This window comes from Hippocampus guttulatus, chromosome 11 (genome assembly GCF_054856545.1).
Source record: "Hippocampus guttulatus isolate MCC_2025c chromosome 11, RoL_Hgut_1.0, whole genome shotgun sequence".
In the NCBI taxonomy this organism is placed as follows: domain Eukaryota; kingdom Metazoa; phylum Chordata; class Actinopteri; order Syngnathiformes; family Syngnathidae; genus Hippocampus; species Hippocampus guttulatus.
This window is the reverse complement of record NC_141271.1, coordinates 18,123,179-18,146,540: the sequence shown is the minus strand read 5'-3', so window position 1 is coordinate 18,146,540 and position 23,362 is coordinate 18,123,179. Positions and strand designations below refer to the sequence as shown.

The following is a 23,362-nucleotide window of genomic DNA, read 5'->3' as shown; positions in this document are numbered from 1 at the left end:
AAAGAATACACTCAATCGAATTTGATGAACTTCCTTATTAAACATTAAAATTTTTCGTTCATTGTAAACTATCGTTCAGTTCTAAATAAGAACTAAACCGTTCTCCCAACTGTGAAGCTTCAGCAAAGCACCAGAGAACACCTTGTGGTACTTGTGCTGTGTCATCACAAAGGCATGTCACTGACTCACAACCAACCACATTGGCTGTTCCGAAACCGCGATTGAGCAAAAAGCCTTGCAAGACGTCCAGCAAACATGAAGCCACAGGGCGCTGACCTCACCCACTCTGTGACTTCCCAAGGTTTGCGTTTTTTTTTTTTTTTTTGGGGGGGGGTACATAGTTAGAAAAAAAGGGCACAGTAGGGATTCGTTTTATTTCTCCACTGCTTGTACAACTTTGTGTGATTTGCCCTCCAAGGTTAAAATTGAACGAATAGGTACATTTCTCGCAGTCTGTCGAATGTCTTAGCTGTCACTTTGAATTGAAGTTGCACATTGTGAACACAAAACTGTGACTTGTGTGAACTAAAGAACTAAGAAAAAGACATTTAAAAACCACGAACAGAAATAAAAGCTGTCTTATTGAAATTACTAAAAGAACATACAAGACCGTTAAGGCATTGTCAACAAACTGGTTGGACAAAGTGCAGGCACCTCAATGTTTTGGCTTTGTGTTATATTCATGACACGATACACACCTAATTTTCACAAAGTAAGGCATTCAGTGATTTGAATGAGAAGAAGGCAGGCATGACCTGTTCTGGTAAACCTGCAAAGCAGCAGGAACAATAATCATAATCACTTATGTAGGCGTAAAAAGCAGGATTACACGGAATCATTTTCAACAAAAACTAGGCTGTGCTTATAACTTTCTGTTCTTCTTTAAAATGTACAGCGCCTTAAAACAATTTGTGTTCCACCATCTAGTGGCCAAGAGTGCCATTACAGCCCTAATTGCGATTTTATTTTTCTTCCAGTTGTCGAGTGGCCTCTGAAACCTACATGATTACAGCCTAATGATGAAACAAAAACAAAAGCGATTAAAGCAAACTGCATTTACCAGTTTGATTAGTGTATTATTCCATGACAAAAAAAAGTGCAAACTGTTGCAGTTCACTTCAGGCCTCTTCGTCGATGGACAACTGAGCCAAGCGGTTGGCGTGCTCGATGTAGTCGAATGCCTGGAACTTGGTGGGGAGCTCTCGCCACTTGGTGTAATTGCTGAACTTTCTTTCTTTGATCGTCACAACAAAGTTCTTCACATTCAGGCAGGGGCACTGGATTCCTCGGTACATCATCATCGCACCCCATTTCTGCAACACAAGGTTGGATGTGAATAATTCCACCCAAATTCCACCTGTACAAGAGTGATACAACATCTCTTAAAAAATGAATGGCACATTTCCAAACAGGGAAACAAACATAAAAAAAAAAAAAGAAAAAGAAAAACTGAAATACAGTATATTTTACCAGTCCACAGTCCTTGCATGCTAGGGAGCCATTCATTTCATAGTCAAGAAGTCGTTCCTGAAGAGCAGTGTTTTCTTTCTGAATGAAAAGCTCTCTAGAAGGAAATTGTAATGAATGTGAAAAATCCCGCTGACAACAACATGCAAGTACAGTAAAACCTTTTACATAAAATTGAGAAGAAAAAAAAACACTTTGAAGTGTGTAAAGCGCAAAATGTCTGAAATAATGATCTCCACGGGTCAGTAGCCATTTCAGGAAAAACAACATTTTCTACCTAAACTGTGATGAAACATTGACGTGGTGCATGTCTTCAATGATGTGGATGTCGTCACCAGTGCAGACAAACTTGCTGCAATGTCGGCAACTTAACTTCACTTTTGACGGAAGCTCATTCTTGGCGTTTTTTTTGGTTGTCATTCTCATCTTGTCCTCAAGAATAGCCTGAATTTGAAATTCTTCGATCTAAGGTAAAAGAAAATAAAAACGGCTGAAAACAATCTCATTGCGATGTCGGGGAACCAGTTTGGAGGAGGCCTACCTTTGCGCGATATTCAGCAGGATCTAATGCTCGGATTCTGGCAATGGCGTCGGTCATTAATTTCACGCGGTACTCATTGACACTTTCCTTCTCCGTCACCCGAGAGCCTTTCACTTCAATCACGATGTATTTGCTGTCCTTAGCTCGAGCTCTGCCTCGAGCCTGCAGAAGGGAATACGAATGTGGACAAGCAACAACCTTTGAAGCTTTCTCACTGTCTAGTTGAATGCGACTGATGACATGTTGTGCTCCTGAGTGGTAATAGTCGTCATCTGTAGGCATGAAACACAAATTGTGGCCTGCTCCATTCTTTGACCTGGCAAACTGAGCATTTACCTTGTCCTGTACTCTGAGCATTAATTTGGAAGTTTATTTGGCCTACTGTTGCTACGGCTATTTGTTTGGTCGATTGAAAGCATGTAGAGATTTAAACAATAGGGGTCTCAGGATTGAGCCCTGGGGAACCCCACAGGTCACGGCCATTTGATCTGAGACAGTCGCCAATGAACTTGATCTGGTTTAGAGCAGCTCCAGATAGTTCCACCCCTGTGTGTTAAGATCACTAACCTGTATCATAGCAATCTCGTTGGTCACGAGGCCGTAGCAGATGACAAAGTTGCACGCCGGTATGTCCAAACCTTCTTGTGCCACCGAGGTGGCGATCAGCAAGTTGACAGCACCACTGCGGAATTTGCTCAGCACATCCTTCTGCTCAGCCTGATGAACACAAATAGCTACAAATCAGTCGGATAGGCATGGCGCTCACGTGGTGTCAATGCGGTCATTGTGTTCTCACAGGCGTCATCGGTTTGACAACACTCTGGTCTCCGCCTCCGATGACATACGACACTTTGACGCCAACGTCGACAAACTTGGGGTTCTCCTGAATCCAGTGACTGAGAGCGATGGCGCTTTGTCGCATTTTGGTGAAAACGATTCCCCTGGCGTCATCCCTGGTGGTGAACTCGTACAGAACACTTGTTTGAAGTTTTGACAAGCTGCCGTTTTCGTAAGATTGGTTCTGAGAAAGCTTCTCAAGTTCCTCCTTGTTGTCTGGAAGAAACACAGCGATGCGCAGTTTACGCTCATTCACCGCGGACATGAAGCTCACGCCCTTTCAAGTTTATGCTACGTTCAGCAACACTCCTCTGATACCTTGGAATAAATTGAAGAGGACTCGCTCAGTATCGGTAATGTTGATGACGTGTTCCTCGTCGGGGCTGGTTTTACTCTTCATCTCTTCCTTGTGTTTTTTTTCCAGGAAACGGAAGGCGTCACGCATGCGAATGGTGTTGCTGACGATCAGGGCGTCATTGTATCGTCGAAGGTGCTCCATGCAAATCCGCACTTCCTGAGCTTCCTCTTTGGCGGCTGAAAAGGAGTCACGGTGAGCAAGAAAAAAAAAAGAGACGAAAGCCACGTGGAGTCGCTCACCTTGTTGCTCGTATTGGACCACCCATTGTTCATAGTTCTGAGAGCCGAGCTCACAGGTGGGGCTCAGGTTGGCATAAATGTGAATAACATTCATGATATTCTTGATGACATCACCAAACGGGTCCTGTAAAACGGATGTGGGTATGGCGCAAACATCAGGCTCGCGACAATAACGCAGAAACGCTGATTTTTGGCGGACCCGACCTTTTCTTTGTCTTCGACAAGCATAATTTTTTTCTCTGGCTCATTGCTGTAATTCTTGAGATCCCCAGTCTGGATTTGGGAGGCATCCAAGTTAGCACAAATCTACAAAAAGAATGGGTGTGTCAGCTCGTAAATAATTTTGATGAATGTTAAGTGACACATTATTTTGCACCGACACAAGCCAAAAAGGTGTTTTCAGTTTGAACTGGTATGTCAGTGAAAACACTTAATGGCTGCACATGTGATCGGTGGAACATTAGAAACAGCTTGCTGGAGACTTTTCAACAGACAAGCGCAGTAGGACGTCTGAAGTCGAACACGGATGAACTTAACAGTTCTGCAAGCTGCTGATATGCTTTTGCATTTCTTGTGAGAATTAAGGAAAACAATCTTCTTATCCCACAAAAATGTGAAGATCAACTCCACTAGCGTTATTTATTTATTTAGTTATTTTACTTTGGTTTCAATGTGTTTTTATTAAAAGGGTGCCGATTGTGGCAAAAAGGAAAATGTGATGATGGTCTCACAACTGAAAATGGGACAGACCATGACAATGAAATGATGTCGAACGATTTAAAAAAAAAAAAAAAATCAATTTTCCATCACCGTGCAGAGTGTACTAACCTGCAAAATGTTTTTCTCCGCCGCCTTCAGTTTTGTGGCGTCGCCGACCCCCAGTGAGGCCGTCATCCCCAGGATCTGAGGTAGCGGCACTATCTCCTTCTGCTCCTTCTTCAACATCCTGTTCCTGTTCTTCTGCTTCAGGTAACGCATCATCACTCGGTTGTAGACCTCCCCCTTCTTAGTGTGATGGCACTCGTCGATTATAATCAGGGTGATATCTGGTAATGTAAGACAAAGACAGAAACTAATGCATTCAGAAAATGATATGCCAGCTGCTTTTTGAGGGGCGGACGGGATGAAGGTTTTTGGCCTCGGTTGAGGTCTACTCGTTTACTGAACGCGCCTGCTTTAATCTGAAACAAAAAAAAAATACACGTCTGGGACAATTCTGTGACATTTTGACTGCAAATGTTCATTTGTTACATAAAATATCGATGTATCATGTTAAATCGTACTATGGATTTAATTTAACAGCGGGTGCGAGCGCTCGCAACTCTCCTCCGTAACTCTATTTAAAATCTAATCATGTCAACAAGTCAAGCGATGTGATGTCAACGGATCCCCGGAGGAAGCAAAGAGCGGCGCCGTGATGTTTTGTAGGTGATAGATGTTCTCATGTGAATTTTGTCAGCCACACACTGATGGCTTGAACAGACGCGGGAAGTGGAAACCGGCGGGGGGGGGGGGGGAGGAGAAATGAAAGGATTCAAAATAAAGAAATAAATAGAAAAGCAAAACGCTTTCAGGCGTTTCGACAAACAGCATATGTTCCACTTAGGTGGCTATGCCACCTTGGACTGTTGAGTGCCAACAAAAGCCGGAAGACTTTGACAAGATCCTGTCAGGCATCGTCGTGGGAGAGGCTCCGTGTCCGCTGGGTGGCTTCCTATGACTAAACATATCAGTATGTCGCACTTTTCATTTTCCAGGTAAATGTTTTACGGAATGCAGCAGATGTAATTTAGCTTTGTGCTATTTATTGAACCCACTTTGCTCTGATCAAGATAAATGACAAAAGGCAAAGCGGTACAAACTCAATTGTCGATGAATTCCAAAGAACCGCGAGCGAGCCTTTCAGTGGGGTTTGCAAATTTGAGGACGCGGATTCAGATATGTCGCAAAATGAATACGACCATCGCTGGCAAAGAGTCGCCGTGACTGCGCAAACATCAACAGATCACGTAGCGCGAGCTTGCAACATGTTTTTGGCAGCAAAAATTGTACATCTGCGTTTGCTTGTGGATGTGTGAAAGGAATTCAGAAATCAAAAAAAGAGGGAAAAACGAGAAGAATGAAGCTGAAAAGTTTACCCTTGGGTCATGTTATTCCAGGGATGGCGCTACACCGGTGCGAGAGGGGAGCTATAACCCCATCAGAAATCTGTTAAGACCCTCCAGGATTTTATTTCATATCCAAGAATATAGAATATTTAATAAATGATTTTCTTTTGTTATCTCGGGCTCCCTATATATCGCCAAGCCCCACTTTAGCCTCGGGAGAGAAAAAAAAATAATTCTCTCCAAAGCCTAACCGTCGCTGTCCATTGAAATAATTCGATATTTGATATCTTGCAACGAGCTAAATTTAATCAAGGAGAATGAGGACCACATCTGCAACGGTAATATGTCATCCGCTTCGTACACGCTGTTGAGTTGCGGCCGTGACTCTGCATTCGCCCAACAGACTAACGAGCACGATCAGTGAAAGGTTTTAGAATTAAGTGTTCATTTTAAAGCCCGCAATTTTTTATACAACGACGACAATGTATTTTTAATTAATAATTTTTTTGGGGGGGGCGGGGGGTCACCCAACTAAAGTAGCCTTGACGTAGGCAGCGACTTTTGCCATTTTATTGAAGCTAAGCTAGCTAAATTTGTCTGGTTAATAGCATCGGGATAGAATAGCTTGTATCTTAGCTCACAAATCTTCCGAGCAGCTTGCCCCAAACTAGCTAGTAAGGTGTAACAACCTTTGCTCGATTTAACATTCCGGAATTCCTTGCGCTACAACGGAGGCAAGCTGCGAAGAAAGCCCTTTGAAATCCTACCCTTTAGATGCACTCCGTCGTCCTCTCCTTTGACCGACCGCTCCAAGTAATTTTCCAGAATCTGGGCTGTGCAAATGACGATGTCGTTTTTCTTCACAATCTCCGTGAAAGAGATTTTGAGCATCGATTTTCCACTCACTCGTTCCACTTTGTACACGTGCTTCAGAAAGCGATGGAACTCGGTGGCATAATGCTGGTCGACCAGGGGAACCTGTGGACCAACACCAAAGACGCAGCTTCTCACTGAATGCATGCCATTTTCACATGGATTTCTTTGTTTTTCTCAATTCAAAAAAAAAAAAAAAAAAAAAGAATAATTTCCCATTATTTTTCAAGTTAACGTTCAATGGGAATCTTAAACCCAAAGTGAAGACGCTGGGATGTATTTGGCGGAATGTAATGTTAATATCGGAGGCATCTGGTTTAAAAACACATTCAGCGGTTCATATCGCAGGGCCATTTTCCGACATTTTCTTTTGATTAGGCAGAAAGGAAGTGGAATTGCATACAAACGCAATTCCTGAGGCGCTTTCAGAGCTACAAAGCCATTAATCTGAAACGCAGCTAGTTGGGATTTTCGTTCTTCATTTTTTCCACAGTCCAACCGTTCCCACACATGCCAGACAGGAAAAGCGTGCAGGGAAACCTTACGGCATGTAATTTGTGGTGAACTGACCCACATGTGCACGCTGAATGAAAACGAGAATGTTTTCTTTGGATAGGAGCATGGGGAGGGGTGGGCTGGGGGGAGTGGGTCAATGATAGAATGTTGTAAAGATTCAAATGGAATATAGCTCCTGCTTCTATGCTTCACTCAACTTTATTTTCGTACCGTGTTCACCAGGATGACCACTTTGCCTGTTTTCCCCTCTGTCCTCCTGTGGTCCAGATGCTCGCGGGTAATATAAACCCCGACCCTGGTTTTACCACTTCCGGTGGGGAGGCATATGATGATGTTTTTCCCCTCCAAGGCAGGTTTAGCCACGTCCATCTGATAGTCCCGAAGAACAATATCAGCTTTATCTGGGGCTCCGGCAGCTGTGCCCGGGTCACACCTTTCTGTAATGCAGACAGGCTGAATCATTTGGTCAGCAAAGCACTATTAGTGGAATAATAAGGAAAAGAAGGCTATTGTTCTTGGGTTTTTTTTGGTTGTTTTTCGATCACATTTTTGCCTCAGTGTTGACATTGAAGAGCGTCTATTGAAATGGCATCAAAAATCGGTTACATTTGGGAGATCTCAACCTCCATCCGTCCACTCTACAGCAACCACGCCAGCACAAAGCCCCTGTCCAAATGTTGCCGGTCACCCAGTTTTTTTTTTTTTAACACCGACTCTTCTGCTTTCTCTTAGTGACGTGCGCTCGCTGCAGCTGACAACGAGGCGCTCTAAAGCGGCCACACTAAGCCCAAATCCTGACTCCACACGGTGACGCGTCATTTTTTTTCTTCCCCCAACCTCCTATTCGCTATTTCATCTTTCTCTGCGTGACGTGCACGCTTTCACGAGCCACAACGGGGCGCTCTAAAGCAGCCACAGTTTGCTTTGGAATCACCGTACTAAGTCAAAGCACAGGCAAATTACGGAAGTAAAGATCAATGCGGGGACGCGCCACTCTTCTACATACACGTACTTTGATGTGCAGCAAAGCATGTGGAGCAAATGTTGCTTCAGCGCAAATTCAAAGGCTTCCACAATCCCAAACAATAAGTAGCGCAGTCAGTGAAATGCGAGCCAATACAAGTTCCTAAAATGTTCCAGGAAATGTGAGGCACCACATTTTTTTTTCCTGCAAAAGCTTAACATCTGCATGTGATTATCAGACACCTCCATTTCCCAGCAAACTTGCGAGTGGATGATTTCATCACTCTTTGCTAATGTCGCCATGTAGGGCGATCCACTTGAGGCTTCTAATTCGTTTGCAACTCAGGAAGCATGTGTGATGCCCCCCCCCCCCCCTTCTCTGTGCTACTTGTTCTCATCAGCTCTACATGTCCCCCAGTTATGAGTTCAACCTCCCGCAGAGGTTTGTCCTCGGCGCTGTTATCGTCTGTCTCAGGGATCACATGCGAGTGGCGTTATAAGCAACCTTGGTATGTGAGCCGTAAATGGAGTCGGAAATGACTTTGTAGAGCACCTGGAGCCTTCCACATTTTTTATTTTGGACTCATCATTTTTATTTTTATTCTTTCCAATGGGAATGGCGTTCTGATTAAAAATGTGTTTGTGGAACATGAGTAAAATCGCTCGTGTGTGGCGTCTTCACGTGAGCGTTCACCCCGGCACAAGTCTGAGAAGATAACGTAGGCGACACAAGTGAAGAAGCCTGTTGCGTAGCTTGTTGCAGAAATGCTTTGCCACATCCAATACATTTGGAAATGATATACAGTTTAGACTCGGAACATATTTGTCAACTGACGAGCTCTTTAAAGAGGCGGTACCTGTGATGTCATCCTCATTGTCCTTCTGATCCCAAAGTTGACATGGAGTACTTTCTGGACTTTTTTTCACTGGGTCACTTCCTGTAGTCTCATCTTGTGTTAAGGGAGGCGGCGACAAGACAAATGTCTCATTAAAATGTTTCGGTACGTTTCTGAAAAGAGACATTCGTCTAATCGTGGTTCACTATTCACAAATTCAATGATTCAGATGGGGTTTTTTTTCTGTAGAACCTACAAGACAAAAACACCAGTTTTCATAGTTTTGGGTTCTTACTGTAATTTTCTGGTGGGCCACAAGAGAGCGCCAAAGTCACGGTTGATATGAAAGTCCTCATTGGCGTCCAAAAAGTACTGTTGCAGTGATACATTTGGATGTTAAGGGAGGAGCTAAGTTTAGTCTGGACTGGAGGTTACAAAATTCTTTGCTGCATGTACATTCCAGTGCATTTTTAAAAAAATCATCTCAAGTATATCCATTTTTTTTTGTTTTTTTTGAAGGCGTACAGATTTAAATGACATTCAAATGTTTTGAGATTTTTTTTACATTGTTAATGGTGGTTCAAACTGTTAATACTAGCTGTTATGACGTTTTAGGAGAAGACATTATTATTTCTCTGTTGGCGGCAGGGCGAATCCCCAACGTTTACTGCACAGCATAGGTGTCAAACCACCGGTCGTCGAAAGCCGCTTTCCTGTATGCTCCCTCCCTGCTGCAACGCATCCGATTAAAATGATCAGCTCATCAGCAAGCTCCACAGGAGCCTGCTTAACGATCCTGATCATTTGAATAAGGCGTGTGGGAACAGGAAGAGATGGAAAACACGCAGGATAACCCCCCCCCCCCCCCCCAGGACCAGCGTATTGTACAGTATTGAGTGATGTGTGTGCACGCCTAGTGGTTACCTGTGGCATCGCAGGCAGAGGAGCCTCCCATCAGTTTGTACAAGTCCGCGTGTTCGGTGTCAAACAGAATTTGGACAAAATCAGAATACCATCCCGGGGGACATCTCACAATTCTTTTCAAAAGTTCACGAGCAGCATCTCTGAGTCCTTGATTGTCTGCTAAGTGAAGAATCTGGAGTATGAACCGCAAGAGAGATGGCCTATTAGAACGAAGTGATGACTTAAAATAGGCAAATCATTTCACAATAGAATTTCAGTTGCTTGTTCTTGTATTAGCATGTATGTATTCATGTCATAACATAACACTGTATGTATTGAGTATAGTAATTGTATACAATTAATCCTATTTGTATTTACAGTTGTGTTGACAGTTTAATTGGAGTGACTATATAGCAGCGTTTTTGTCTGCCATCTTGTGGTCAGGACAGAATTTGACGTCGCGCCGTACATTTTGACAGCTCAAAGAACAAATACCAGTCCAAAACCACATTAAAAATACAGTCCAAACGTGTACTCACTTCGTCTTGGTCGTCCTTGGTGATAAGTTTGCGCGAAAAACAGTGCATGCACACCTGTTTCGTGTTCATTCCCACCAGACTGGGCACCAGGATGTCAATCATTCGCATGCAGTTGTCGTTTTTAGCTTCCACCGCGGGGTCGGGTAACTTTTGCCGCAAGTAGTCGGCCGCCTGTCGGCATTCGGCGTTGGACAAGGCGTCCACGAAGGCCTGGAACCAGCCCGCCGGGTGCGGCTTGCGGAGGACGGCGCCCACCAGGACGTCCACCGCCGCCGAGTTGCCATCGTTCCGGGCCCTTTGTCGGACGCGTTCCTTCTCCTCCGGTTCGAGGAAATGCAGGAGGTCCAGAACGGGCTGCACTGCGACGTACGTTCGGAGCCTCGGCCGAAAGCTTTCGATGAGATTCTCATGGATTAAGTCGTCCCCATCCACCGCCATGGTTCAAAATCTGCTCGCTCGATACAGGATCCGATCCCAATGTTTCTTTTCTGACAAAACGAAAGTGAAACTTCCGTTTTGCCATCATTCTGCCCAGTACTTCGTTCAATCGAGAGATGGCAGCATTTAGTGATGTGTCGGTCGCGAACGAGCCGGTACAAAGAGCCGGCTCTTTGAAGTGAACGATGAGAGCCGGCATGCTCCCTCGAGAGCCGGCTCTGTCATTTTCTTTCTGTCATTTTCTCTCTCTCTCTCTCTCTCTCTCTATGTCGCTCTCTCTTTTTCACGTGTCTGAAGCAAGGTTTGGCAGTGGCTCAGCTGCCGTGCTCAGAGTGGTAGACCAGAAGAGAAAGGTGAGGGGCGAGGGGCTTGGTAGGGACTGCCCGGAGTGCACGCTGAGAACATGCTCCGTCGCGTCTGCGCAGCCACAGACAGACTAAGGAATTGACTTTCCCTGTTCCAACTCATCTAGAGGATCATAAACACAACGACAAAGATCAACATGGTGGGACAGCACCTGATAAGGGTACCCAGAGAGTTGTATTTTTTTGGTGGCACTATACTTGTAAAGTTGAGAGCCACTTCAGTCGAAGGTTTGTCATTCCTATTGGTCACCAGTAGACGACGCCCTTATGTTTCGTAAAGAACTTGTCAACACCGTCGACGGTGGGCGCGAGCCTCTTGCGAGTTTGCGGTCGAATTTTACAATGATTCTTACTGCTGTTAGCTGACATTGGAAAGTGAAATCGCGTTTATTGTTTCTCCTTGCCAATGGCGGGCCCTCCGCTGGAGTTTGAGACCGAACTGTTTCTGACATGTTGATCGATATACAGTGAATATTTTGAGGGGCAAAAGTTGTCGTGGCTCTCAGAAAGTCATCCGATGTTTCCTCCCCAATCTGGAACGAAGTTTGATTTCACCGCGATCCTTTGGATTTTGCAGGTTCTTCAGCCTTACTATATATACTATGTCGTTCTTTTCGGGCCAAAAACGCCTTACTATACTATGTCGTTTTTTCAGGCCAAAAACGCCTTACGATACTGTCGTTTTTTTCAGGCCAAAAACGCCTTACTATACTATGTCGTTTTTATCGGGCCAAAAACGCCTTACTATACTATGTCGTTTTTTTCGGCTCAAAAACGCCTTACTATATATACTATGTTGTTTTTTTCAGGCCAAAAACGCCTTACTATACTATATCGTTTTTTTTTTCGGCTCAAAACCGCCTTACTATACTATGTCGTTTTTTTCAGGCTTAAAAACCCCTTACTATACTATGTCGTTTTTTTCGGGCCAAAAACGCCTTACTATACTACGTAATTTTTTCAGGCCAAAAACGCCTTACTATACTTTGTCGTTTTTTTCGGGCCAAAAACGCCTTACTATACTATGTCGTTTTTTTCGGCTCAAAAACGCCTTACTATACTGTCGTTTTTTTCGGCTCAAAAACGCCTTACTATACTATGTCGTTTTTTTCAGGCCAAAAACGCCTTACTATACTATGTTGTTTTTTTCGGCTCAAAAACGCCTTACTATACTATGTCGTTTTTTTCGGCTTAAAAACGCCTTACTATACTATGTCGTTTTTTCGGCTCAAAAACGCCTTACTTTACTATGTCGTTTTTTTCGGGCCAAAAACGCCTTACTATCCTATGTCGTTTTTTTCGGGCCAAAAACGCCTTACTATATATACTGTCATTTTTTTCGGGCCAAAAACGCCTTACTATACTATGTCGTTTTTTTCAGGCCAAAAACGCCTTACTATACCATGTCGTTTTTTTCGGCTCAAAAACGCCTTACTATACTATGTCATTTTTTTCAGGCCAAAAACACCTTACGTATGTTGTTTTTTTCAGGCCAAAAACGCCTTACTATACTATGTCGTTTTTTTCGGCTTAAAAACCCCTTACTATACTATGCCGTTTTTTTCGGCTCAAAAACGCCTTACTATGTATACTATGTCATTTTTTTCGGCTCAAAAACGCCTTACTATAGTATGTCGTTATTTTCGGGCCAAAAACGCCTTACTATACTATGTCGTTTTTTTTCGGGCCAAAAACGCCTTACTATACGATGTCGTTTTTTTCGGGCCAAAAACGCCTTACTATATATACTGTCGTTTTTTTCGGGCCAAAAACGCCTTACTATACGATGTCGTTTTTTTCGGGCCAAAAACGCCTTACTATATATACTGTCGTTTTTTTCGGGCCAAAAACGCCTTACTATATTATGTCGTTTTTTCAGGCCAAAAACGCCTTACTGTACTGTCGTTTTTTTCGGCTCAAAAACGCCTTACTATACTATGTCGTTTTTTTCAGGCCAAAAACGCCTTACGTATGTCATTTTTTTCGGGCCAAAAACGCCTTATACTATGTCGTTTTTTTCGGCTTAAAAACCCCTTACTATACTGTCGTTTTTTTCGGCTCAAAAACCCCTTACTATACTATGTCGTTTTTTTCGGCTCAAAAACGCCTTACTATATATACTATGTTGTTTTTTTTCGGGCCAAAAACGCCTTACTATACTATGTCGTTTTTTTCGGCTCAAAAACGCCTTACTATACTATGTCGTTTTTTTCGGGCCGAAAACGCCTTACTATACTACGTAATTTTTTCAGGCCAAAAACGCCTTACTATACATGGTCGTTTTTTTCGGCCAAAAAATGCCTTACTATACATGGTCGTTTTTTGCGCTAAAAACGCCTTACTATACATGCTCGTTTTTTTCGTCTAAAAACGCCTTACTATACATGGTCGTTTTTTCGTCTAAAAACACCTTACTATACATGATCGTTTTTTTCGGCGAAAAACGCCTTACTATACATGGTCGTTTTTTTCGTCTAAAAACACCTTACTATACAGGTCGTTTTTTTTTGTCTAAAAACGCCTTACTTTACATGGTCGTTTTTTTTGTCTAAAAACGCCTTATTATACATGTTGTTTTTTTCGTCTAAAAACGGCTTACTATACATGGTCATTTTTTTTCGGCATCAAACGCCTTTCTATACATGGTGCTTTTTTTCGGCTAAAAACGCCTTACTATACATAGTCGTTTTTTCCGGTTAAAAACGCCTTATCATGATATCGTATCATTGTTGATATCATACCATTGTTGCTCCCATGTCAGATAAACATCGAAAAAAAAAGTAATTCTTTCTACTGTTTTAAGTGTCTCCTTTTATTGCAGATCCCAGTTTCAAAACAAACATTTACTACTTTTCAAAATAAGATTAGCAGTAAAAAAAATAGATTTTTTTTTCAAATATCTGGCAATATGATGAATTTAATTTTTTCAGTTTCGAGAAATATTTCAACGTACAACGTCACCAAGATTGTGCTAGGAAATGAAACGACTTGATCCGTCAAGAAGAGTCTGACGTAGCATTTGTATTTACGGAACAGGCACAAAACCCTCTGTCGGGGATGTTTATGTGCAAACACTAACTTATCTATGTGGTAAAAGAGACACGTATGCTGACATCGTTATAATATGTGCTACTTTGGGCCAGCAAGTGATGCAAAAACAATGACTATACAGATTAAAAAAAAAAAACATGCTTTTGTTGACCAATGATAGTGTGATGTACAGTAGGTGCACACCAGTGACCAAAGTAATAATGCACATTGTATAAAGAGGATTATTACAGTATTCTGGATACTGTAAACTGCAGTGCAATTGTCCAGAACCCCTGAGTGACACTTCAGAGAAGACAGGCATACAGCCAAGGATACACAAACAGTTGTCATACCTCAGTGTAAATGCTGTATTACACCCCCCCCCCCAAAAAAAAAAAAAAAACTCGGACAGGCTCAAACATGTTGACCTATTAATTCTGGTTAAGCGTCATCCAAATAAATCTGAACAAAAATGAAAAAAAAAATCTTTGTGACTCGTAGGCCAGCATGCAAAGATATGAGGAACAAATAAATAAATAAAATAAAAATCCAGAATCCTGTACCTGCAGGATAGTTGGATTTGATTAGCTCATCATGTGTCTGTGTAAAGAACATAGTCACTAAAAAGTTAGAATTCAGTTGGAAATGGTCGCAAAAAATAAAGCACCACATTATGATTGAGCGGGAGGCAGAAGCATAAGTTCCACTGAACAGGTTTTTGTCATTGAAGGAAATGAGATCAAGATAGATCATTCCAAAACCTTTTTCACCCTTAAAAAAACCCCCAAGTGTTTGCGTAAGTGTGCTAACTGTGATGTGACTCCATATAGAGTAGACTTGACCGTTAAACGGGAGGCATTGAACGTGCCCTCTGTTTAACCATGTAAAGTTCTGATGATAGTAGGCTTTTCCTGACCTATTTTGTGCTAACACTGACTGATATTTGGAACTGTTCCTAATTCCCTCCAACTTGACTCTCTTGGTGGCGAACGGTGCTGTGTGTTTGTGTCAAACATATACTTTAAGTACTTATGGCCCAAAAATACTGTATTCCCAAAACACGCGGGGAAAATTCAATGAAGGCAAAGGGGAACTTTTTGCTGAAACTTTCAGAAGCTGTGTTTTGACGTTAGTCAGACGCACTTTAGATGATGGCAGGTATGTCAACAAGATTCAACACTACTTTCTAATTGTGTGGTACAGGGTATAAGTGACCGATTACTGGTGGAAAAAGTTTTGAAATGATGTCTTTCTTTGTCACAAAAACCTGGCATTTGAACAGGGGTCTACCAAATTCCATTTCTCAGAGAATGACAGAAATGTGCTCATTTTCATCCCCATTTCTAACCAGTTAAGCCATTATATATTCATAACATTCGTCTACAGAAAAAAAGCGTGCCCCACTTCCACGAAACACAACTTTCAGCGCGTTCTCTTTTGTAGAAAATCCTGCTAAAATCTCATGATAACAGCTTGGAGGCGACTGCTGGGGAATACGGTATGTCATCTTGATGATCATGTTTATCTTACAAGCTTTTCATTTTATCAAGCCAAACTATTTATTTATTATCTTTCTACCATTGTGGTTAAAATGAGCATATTTCTACTATTTTGTTTGTATGTATGCCCCAGACATAGATTTTGCATATAACAGAATGGCTGTTGGTAGTCTATCGTGGCCTTGGTGGTGGTTTGCGCTCTCCAAGTGCATTTACATTGGAAATACGTACATGGATGCCAGCGGTACCGCAATGCCGCAAAGGACAGCATGAGAAAAAAAAAAACAACACGTTAAATATACTACCGAGCAACTGCAAATCGAGAATATATATTTGTCTGTTGCAGCATGCTGAGAAAGAGTGACTACGACTGCATGTAATTATTACAGCATTACGACCCAGAGGTGAGAAGACAAATGCCGAAAGGTTTATGGCCTCGGTAGCTCTGGGTCAGAGTCAGGTCTGTGGAGTCCGGTGGGGTTGAGGGTGCAGTCGGAAGGGGGTGAAGACGAGGTTGATGTTGAAATCAGGATCAATGTTGACTGCTGATCCCGGGTAATCTCTTGTTGCTGTTGCGGTTCAGATTGTCTTTGTAAAAGCAACGTTGAAAGGTTGTCCTCGACCGGCACCTTCAAGGTGGCCAAGCTCGGCGCTGAGTCTTTGGATTCCCGAAAGACCCTCTTCACTTTGTGGTTGGGACCCTGGGTGGGACAATGCGGAGCGTAGAGGTTAAGAATGGCAACAGGTGGGTGTGTTAAAGTCCATCTGAATGCGCTGAAGTCAGTCCTGCTCAATTGTCAAATACAACTACTCGTGGTAGTCCTGAAAAAAAATGGTGACTAAAATATGTCCTACAGGGTTGCTACTCCACACTGTGACAACGAGGCGCTCTAAAGCGGCCACGCCAGCCCAAAGTCCCGGTCCACAAAAGTCCGAGATTTTTTTTAATTTTTTTAATGCCTGCTTTTTCTTCCACCTTTCTCTGTGTCGCGTGCTTTAAACCTTTTTGACATTGACAGTCTTCACTTACTTGACTTTGCGTATGGCTGAAAAAATGACTCACTGTCAAGGCAGCGGGCTGAATCTTCACGGCAGATCCGTGATACTCTGGACTGGCCGTCACAGTGCTGTAAGCTGGAGGACCCAACGCGGGCTGCCTCTGCAGCAGCTGCAGGATGGTCTGAATGTCGGACGTAAGCTGAGACTCCAACCTGAAAAACAGATTGGGTAACGCTGTGAACTGTGAAACTAAACTAGCTAGATTAGCTTGATGCTGGTCAAATACTAATCAAACTTCATAAGAGTTACGTATTAAATTGACAAGACAATAAAGTGACAGACACCAGTGAGTCCGCCTTGAAACGCTACCATTAAAAAAAGCAAGCACGATTTAACCATAGACGCAGAGTATTAAATCATAACGTAGACTTCAATTTGGGTCACTTTTTCTCTTTGTAAGTGTCCGCCATGTTTGATGTGGCAAGGCAAAAAGCGACAACCTAAAACCTGAGGAAAGTAAATGCCTCTCATTCACCCAGTAACACATATTATTTGCCCTTTATATTTTTTTAGTCTAGCGAGCATCAAGACATTAACATGAATGTCAAACAAAAGTTTCAAACTCCATAGACTCTCAATAATATTAAATTGTAACATCCACCATCATACACAATCTCGATTGTGATCACAGCGTGTCGCTTCAGTTCGTTTTCTGACCACTAGAGGGGGCTTTTGATCCATGATAGCGGACAAAGGGCTTGTGTTATGGACAAACAAGTTAAAAGGATGATTTTAACCAAGGGTGCTAATTAGCTTATGTATGGGAGGTGTGAATCTATTGTTTACTGCGAACAAGCACACTATTTCCATGAATGTAACTATGACTACATTCAATCAGTACTTCTTGTTGAACACCTCCAGCCAACAATTACCCCCTTTTATTACAGAGTGTATTTGCTCAATCATGTGCTCAATCACGGATACGGCACAATATCAAAGGTACACTTTATGCTCATCCAGCCATCTCACACTAGGCGAAAACCTGGCATTGATTCTATTGCAGGGTATTACATGACTTATTTGTGCGAAAATAAAATGAGCCAGACACATGGTGCCGATGCTGGTGTCGTTCCACAGCCCAAAATAACACCTGCTGTTCATTTTATGTGTCACTCGCTGGCCTGCCTGCTGGCTGCAGTTGTGTTGTTAAAACTTTGCCTCTTCTGAAAATGATATCAAAACTACATCTGCTCAAGCATGAATATATGAGATTGTCAGTACAAACAAAGCTGTTGTACCAATTCATTATTGTGTTTTCAATATGTTACGGTTCTTTCGCCTTAAATCCCACCTACAGTATATTTAGTCCAACAATATCTCTTGCCAGGTAGATTTTTTCCCCCCCTCCATCTTCTATATTTGTCCAGGCAAAATGAGATAAATCCTGGCAGGGATCTTGGTGTAAGCGCAGCGTACTGTACTTTGCTTTGTGTGGGAGGAGGCCCCCCCATTTTTTGGTGTGTGAAAGCACGCACTAATCATTAGCATCTACATAAAGTAGATGAGCGGTTGGACAGGATTATAAATAAAAATAATAATCAGTCGCCTTCCGCAAAACTTTCAAGATTCTGTGGCCGTTTGCCATCTGCTTCATTTTGAGTTTTCCTCAAACTTCGACAACTTCAGCATTTACGGCCAATTAAAAGTGCTTTAAGGTGCTCAAGCAGAATATTGCACTGATGGGGTAAATAAAAAATTAATAAAAATACTACATCAGAGGCTTCTCACATTTTTTTACTGCCCGAAAAATAAAACAAAAATAATCTCTCCAAGGATCAAGATGATGACCAACAAGTGTAGTGAGTGTTGTGAGCCGAAGCAGTCATGAAGAACGAGACAGGGAAACGTACGTTAAATATAATTATGGGTCACTTTAACTTGATGCAGAGTTTGAACAAATACAGGGAAATAAAAAGACCCTCCCCCAAGCCTTTCGAAAAGAACATCAATTGAGGATTTCTCTTACATATATTTTCTTATTTTTCAACGTGCATATCGTTTGTGGTCGATCAGGTGAGACGCTTTTCCCAAAGGCGACCTCGACATAATAACCATTAAGACATTTTCCCCCCCTGCTCTTGATATTCTTGTTGTTCAAGTTCGTTGACAGCACGCTGTGGTCTGCTAAGTGCAGTGTGAAAAAGGACTTAACAACGCTTATTTCTAAGCACCATTGTTATTTTTTATTTTGGGAACATTTCATCTGAAATATTCACGACTAGTTTCACAAAAAGGATATGAAACAAGTGAAACGAACTGGAATTCAATTTTCATACAGCGCCGCTGGCTCGAAATGCCCGGCATGGCAGATTTATGTGATGACCGGGCACAATCGTATCAGAGCTTTTAACCGGCCCAAAGTTGAGGATTAGGATTGTTGTTTTGGGCCTCCAGTCCCATGTGTACAGTAGGTATGCACTTTTTAAAATTATACGATGATATAATCAATAATTTATTGTAAACACACACACACACACAAACGCTGGTTTGTTTCATGGACTGAAGTGCTGGCTTCTGAAAAATCCAACTCATTTTGGATTCTTTTTGTTGAATCACCAGATGGGTTAAGTGACCAAATCGAGCACACGCTTTTGTTAATTGCAATGTTGACTTCCTACCAACGACAACAAGAAGAAAACGCTACCTGTTTAAATGCTCTTGGAGCTGATTCAAGCGCTGTTCCACCTCTCCGTAGGTGAGCTCGCTGGCCGAGTTATCGTCTCCTCGCAACTCCTGGAAATGCGCTGACTCATCCAGGTAGTCCGTAGGCTTCTTGCACACCCATTTATCACAGCACAGATCTGCGGAGAGCGCAAAAGCAACATGCATCCTTTACGCACTCGCCGTGAAAAAAACAACAACCCAACAACAGAAAAAAAATCTGCTTGTTAAAATAGGGCTGTCATTAATCTCAAAAGAATTGCTGAGTGTCGGGCCTTTGTTGTAATTCATCAGGCCTTTGTCCCGGCGGAATTACTCGAGCGCTGTTTTCAAGTGGCAAACGAAGGCCGTTGTTATCGCAGCTGGACACCTGCTATCATTACGTTTGCTTTGCGCTCGTTTGTGTCAGGAGCCCCTTTTTGGACTAATAGAAAAAAAAATATACAAATGATGGCCGCTTGTATGCTTTGCGTATCTGTGGATGCAGCGTGTGCAGGTGGCTTTGTAGCGGCGCGATGAGCCGCAAAGATACGAAGAGGAAGCCTGTTCTGTCATGTTTCCCTTTTCTCACAAGCGACGCGGCGCTTTGTCTTCACGCGGCTTCAGCATCCAGCGAGCAAGTCAAAGGAACAAGATAGTGTTGTTCTCCTGATACGGCTTCCTTCTATATCTTGTCATGGAAGTCAAAGTCACATCGTGGGGTCAATACATAGGAAATATTTGGCACGATCTTGTTGGAACTGCGAGCCTGTCCAACATTGTGCACATGTGGTAGAGAGAGTGCACATTTAAAGAAAAAAAATTGGTCATTATTTTAGAATTTGAGGACATTATTACATTACCGGATTTTCCCGCACTATAAGGCGCTCATTCAATTTTCTCAAAAAAGAATCCGATGCACCTGACATATGGATCAATATTCTGATTTCTCGGACGTAGTATTTTAAGTGTTCTGTCAAGCGCTTTGTTACAGCTGCAGCGGTTTTGAAAGCGTGTTATAAATCAAGCTGTATTGTATTGTATTCCCCTTTAGCGTAGCTCCATCTAGTGGATGCATAACGCAACAGCAGCCACTATTGTAGCTTCTATTCTCTGCGCCTTATAATGCGGTGCGCCCTCGATATGAAAACAGTTTTAAGATAGGTCATTCGTTAACGGTGCACCTTATACTCCCAAGTGAAAATACGGTACAATAATCCGAACTCACCATCATCTATGCCTCTTAGGGTGGATTGATTACTTTATGGATGAAAAAGACAGCAACATTGTTGACAATTTGTCTTCCTGTTGGATATATGCCGCGGCCCTGACAGCATTTATTTATTCATTATTAAAAAATATAGTCCCAAGCAAACCCAGAATCGTGTCTATTGATTTCAAGTTACATCTATCATGCAATCAGATGATTTACCGTGAAACAAAAAAGAGAAAAGTCAATCGATGACTGTTGGGGTTAAATACCGAGGAGCAAATAACTCTTTTCCTTGTTGACCACTTTTCTGAGCCGACACGTTTGAGTGAGACTTTTTGAGCATTTCTAAAAAAATAAAAATAAATAAATAAATATCATGCAGCAGAAGCCCTGTCGTGTCACGGGTTATTTGTGGGGAAAAAATAAAGTTGTAAAAGTACACACATACGAAGTGAGGCGTTGCAAACAGGCCGTACCACTAAACAGGACCATCAAACAGGTATGGCGCGGTTAGCCCGACCTTTAAACGTTATGTCATCGATGCTCTGATGTGTTGCAGCCCACAGCGGCGTCCACTTACTTATTTACGGCATCCCCCCCTTGATCGTAAGCATTTGCGCGTGGCGCTCGCTGCCTGTCCAAAAAGACGACACGATGCTGCTGTCGCGTTTTAATGGCACTGCGCGGACAGGTCGCTTTACGGTGAGCCACTTTTGTTCCAGAAGCACAGGCAAAAGGTGAAAATCCACCCTAGGTACAGAGCGTGCGCGTGCGTGTGTGCGCTATTATTGGATTCTCTGCACCTTGCTTTGCAATGGCCGCCTCCCACAAGTTGAGGTACCAACAACCACTCCTATTTCAAGAAAGAGTACCGGTAATTCCAAATACCTTGAAAAGATGGACTTCTCCTCAAGCCGTCTGTGACCTCGTTGTGTCCGAGAAGATTAGAGTCGAGAACAGGGCTGCTGGGTGTCGAAGGACCGCGGACTTGGGAACATCTCTTGAGGCACAGGTTTGACTCCCTCCCCCTTTCCAGTTCGGTACTGACTTCGTTGTTTTCCACTGGGGAATGGAAAATAGCAATGGTCGTCGTCTACGCATGATCGGGAGATGTTGTTGTTGCTGCGTATCGATTCTTTTATTCTTACCTTTGGGTGGCTCGGGTGTGAAGGAAATCCTTCTTTTGATACTCCTGGTGCCCTCGCCATCCGAGTCGCAGCCCTCGGGACTGGGAGGCTGCAATAATATAAATATATTATCGTGCACGTTAAGAGCTATAAAAGGGCGGATGTCATTTGTTTCCTGAGAGGTGAAGACATCTTGGGTGATATTTGCGGGGGAAAAAAAAATAAAGCAAAGCGGCTGTCGCTAGCAACCACGCTATATAGCATTGTTTCATCGCACAGATGGGATTTGAAACGTTCCTCACGCTTTAATTGAACAAGAATAGTTTACATGTTGAAAATCCCCAAAATAATTTAGTCGACAGATTTAAAAAAAAAAAAAAAAAAAGTCAGTGGTGTTTAGGCGCCAGCAGCGCACTTTCAAAACCGTTGCCGACTGTCAAAACAAATCAAGACTGCCGGATGCTAACAACAAAGCAATGTGCTTCTCTTCAATGCCCGCGCCTTCATTTGCGGATGAGACACAAGCACATCGCGGCACGCAACTCCCTTCGGATCGAGACTTAAAGCCGGGGGGGGGGGGGGGGGGCGGTGACGGGACATCCAGTTCCTGCTTCAACTACGCGAGATCGCTGTCTGGCCCGACCCACGTTTCTCCGCCTACACTCCAGAGATAACTCCAGATCACGTTGATTGATGAGAACGGCGGACGCTAACCAAAGCTGTCGTCGCTGTATTAGCAGCACGCGCGGCCGCCATTCGCATGATCCTTTTACCTTTGCAGACTCATCTCTGAGATTGAAGGTCAGCTCCAGGTTGGCAAAGAAGTAGTCAGCAAACTCTGGGTACATGTCCAACACCTCCAAAAGGTCCTCCCGTTGGATGGTGCTCAGGTCGCAGTAACTCAGAGCCCGCACGTCAGCGTTGGACTTTCCCGGTTTGGTAAATAGATGGATCATTTCACCAAAGATGTCATTTTTCCCTGGTTTATGATAAGAATGCACACACACACAAACACACACGCAGACCAAATATCAATATGTGAGCTCTCTTTTTACATTTGCCTCTACTTTGCGGACTTGTTGTCCAAATTGGTCCGACAATAGGTGAAGGTCTTAGCTGAAAACATCTGATAAATATGTCAAACTAAGTTGTGGAGACACAGCGGTAAACTTTCAGTTTTCCCGATTATTCTCCATTGCGAGACTAATAAAGGTTTTCTTCTTATTTTTTTCTCCTACTCTGTAATCTTGTGCGCCTTTCAGTGGTTAACCAGAGCAACTGCGCTCTGCACTTAGCTCCCAAGCTACGCCAATCCCCCGGAAAATGCATCTTCTCGTCAGATAATTCGTTGCCGTTGGCCGCTTTAGAACGCCTCGTTGTTGACTGCACGCATGTATCGACCCGGGCCGGAGTTTGCACGCGTTTGTCGGAGCGCCCCGAGTTCCTCTTAAGGTTCATTGAAGAATTAAAATTGTCCAGAGGTGTGAATTTTTTTTCTTAGTATCGATGCGCCCTGCGATTTCCAAAGTCAGCTTGGTTGAAGCTGCGGCTCGCTCATGACCCTATAGAAAGGACAAGCGCTATAGAAAATGAGATGGATGGGAAGCTGCGCTGCGGTGCAATGAAGCACAAGAGATACGGATAAAGGACTTTTTAGACCTTTCTATTGAGTTAGTTCAAAATGATTTCTGGGGCTGATGCGTGAATGAACATGGAAAGCCATCTAATGGTACAATTTATGCAATGGCGCTGAAGTTGACCTACCGTATATCAGTAGCAAATGAACCGCTTGGGGATGGGGGTGCCGGTAG

General features: G+C 43.0%; 2 protein-coding genes across 2 annotated transcripts in view; both read right to left on the bottom strand.

Moving 5' to 3' along the window:
* Positions 1 to 355: 355 nt before the first annotated feature.
* ifih1 (interferon induced with helicase C domain 1) lies at positions 356 to 10,680 on the bottom strand. Its single transcript, XM_086123628.1, has 15 exons — positions 10,181 to 10,680; positions 9,663 to 9,834; positions 8,760 to 8,852; positions 7,150 to 7,376; positions 6,318 to 6,528; positions 4,271 to 4,488; positions 3,647 to 3,748; positions 3,443 to 3,566; positions 3,164 to 3,379; positions 2,805 to 3,061; positions 2,576 to 2,725; positions 2,009 to 2,170; positions 1,745 to 1,932; positions 1,471 to 1,564; positions 356 to 1,313 (listed from the first exon to the last, which is right to left on the bottom strand). The coding sequence occupies exons 1-15, from the start codon at positions 10,616 to 10,618 to the stop codon at positions 1,119 to 1,121; spliced, it is 2,847 nt and encodes a 948-aa protein (XP_085979754.1). The 5' UTR covers positions 10,619 to 10,680; the 3' UTR covers positions 356 to 1,118.
* A 3,202-nt stretch (positions 10,681 to 13,882) lies between these two features.
* Positions 13,883 to 23,362, bottom strand: part of kcnh7b (potassium channel, voltage gated eag related subfamily H, member 7b) — a 31,587-nt gene continuing 22,107 nt past the window's right edge. The window contains exons 11-16 of the mRNA XM_086123946.1: positions 22,325 to 22,530; positions 21,573 to 21,660; positions 21,313 to 21,486; positions 19,216 to 19,372; positions 16,576 to 16,723; positions 13,883 to 16,213 (exon numbers count right to left, since the gene is read on the bottom strand). Coding sequence (XP_085980072.1) covers positions 15,941 to 16,213; positions 16,576 to 16,723; positions 19,216 to 19,372; positions 21,313 to 21,486; positions 21,573 to 21,660; positions 22,325 to 22,530 — 1,046 coding nt within the window. The 3' untranslated portion in view covers positions 13,883 to 15,940. The remainder of the gene's footprint in view (positions 16,214 to 16,575; positions 16,724 to 19,215; positions 19,373 to 21,312; positions 21,487 to 21,572; positions 21,661 to 22,324; positions 22,531 to 23,362) is intronic.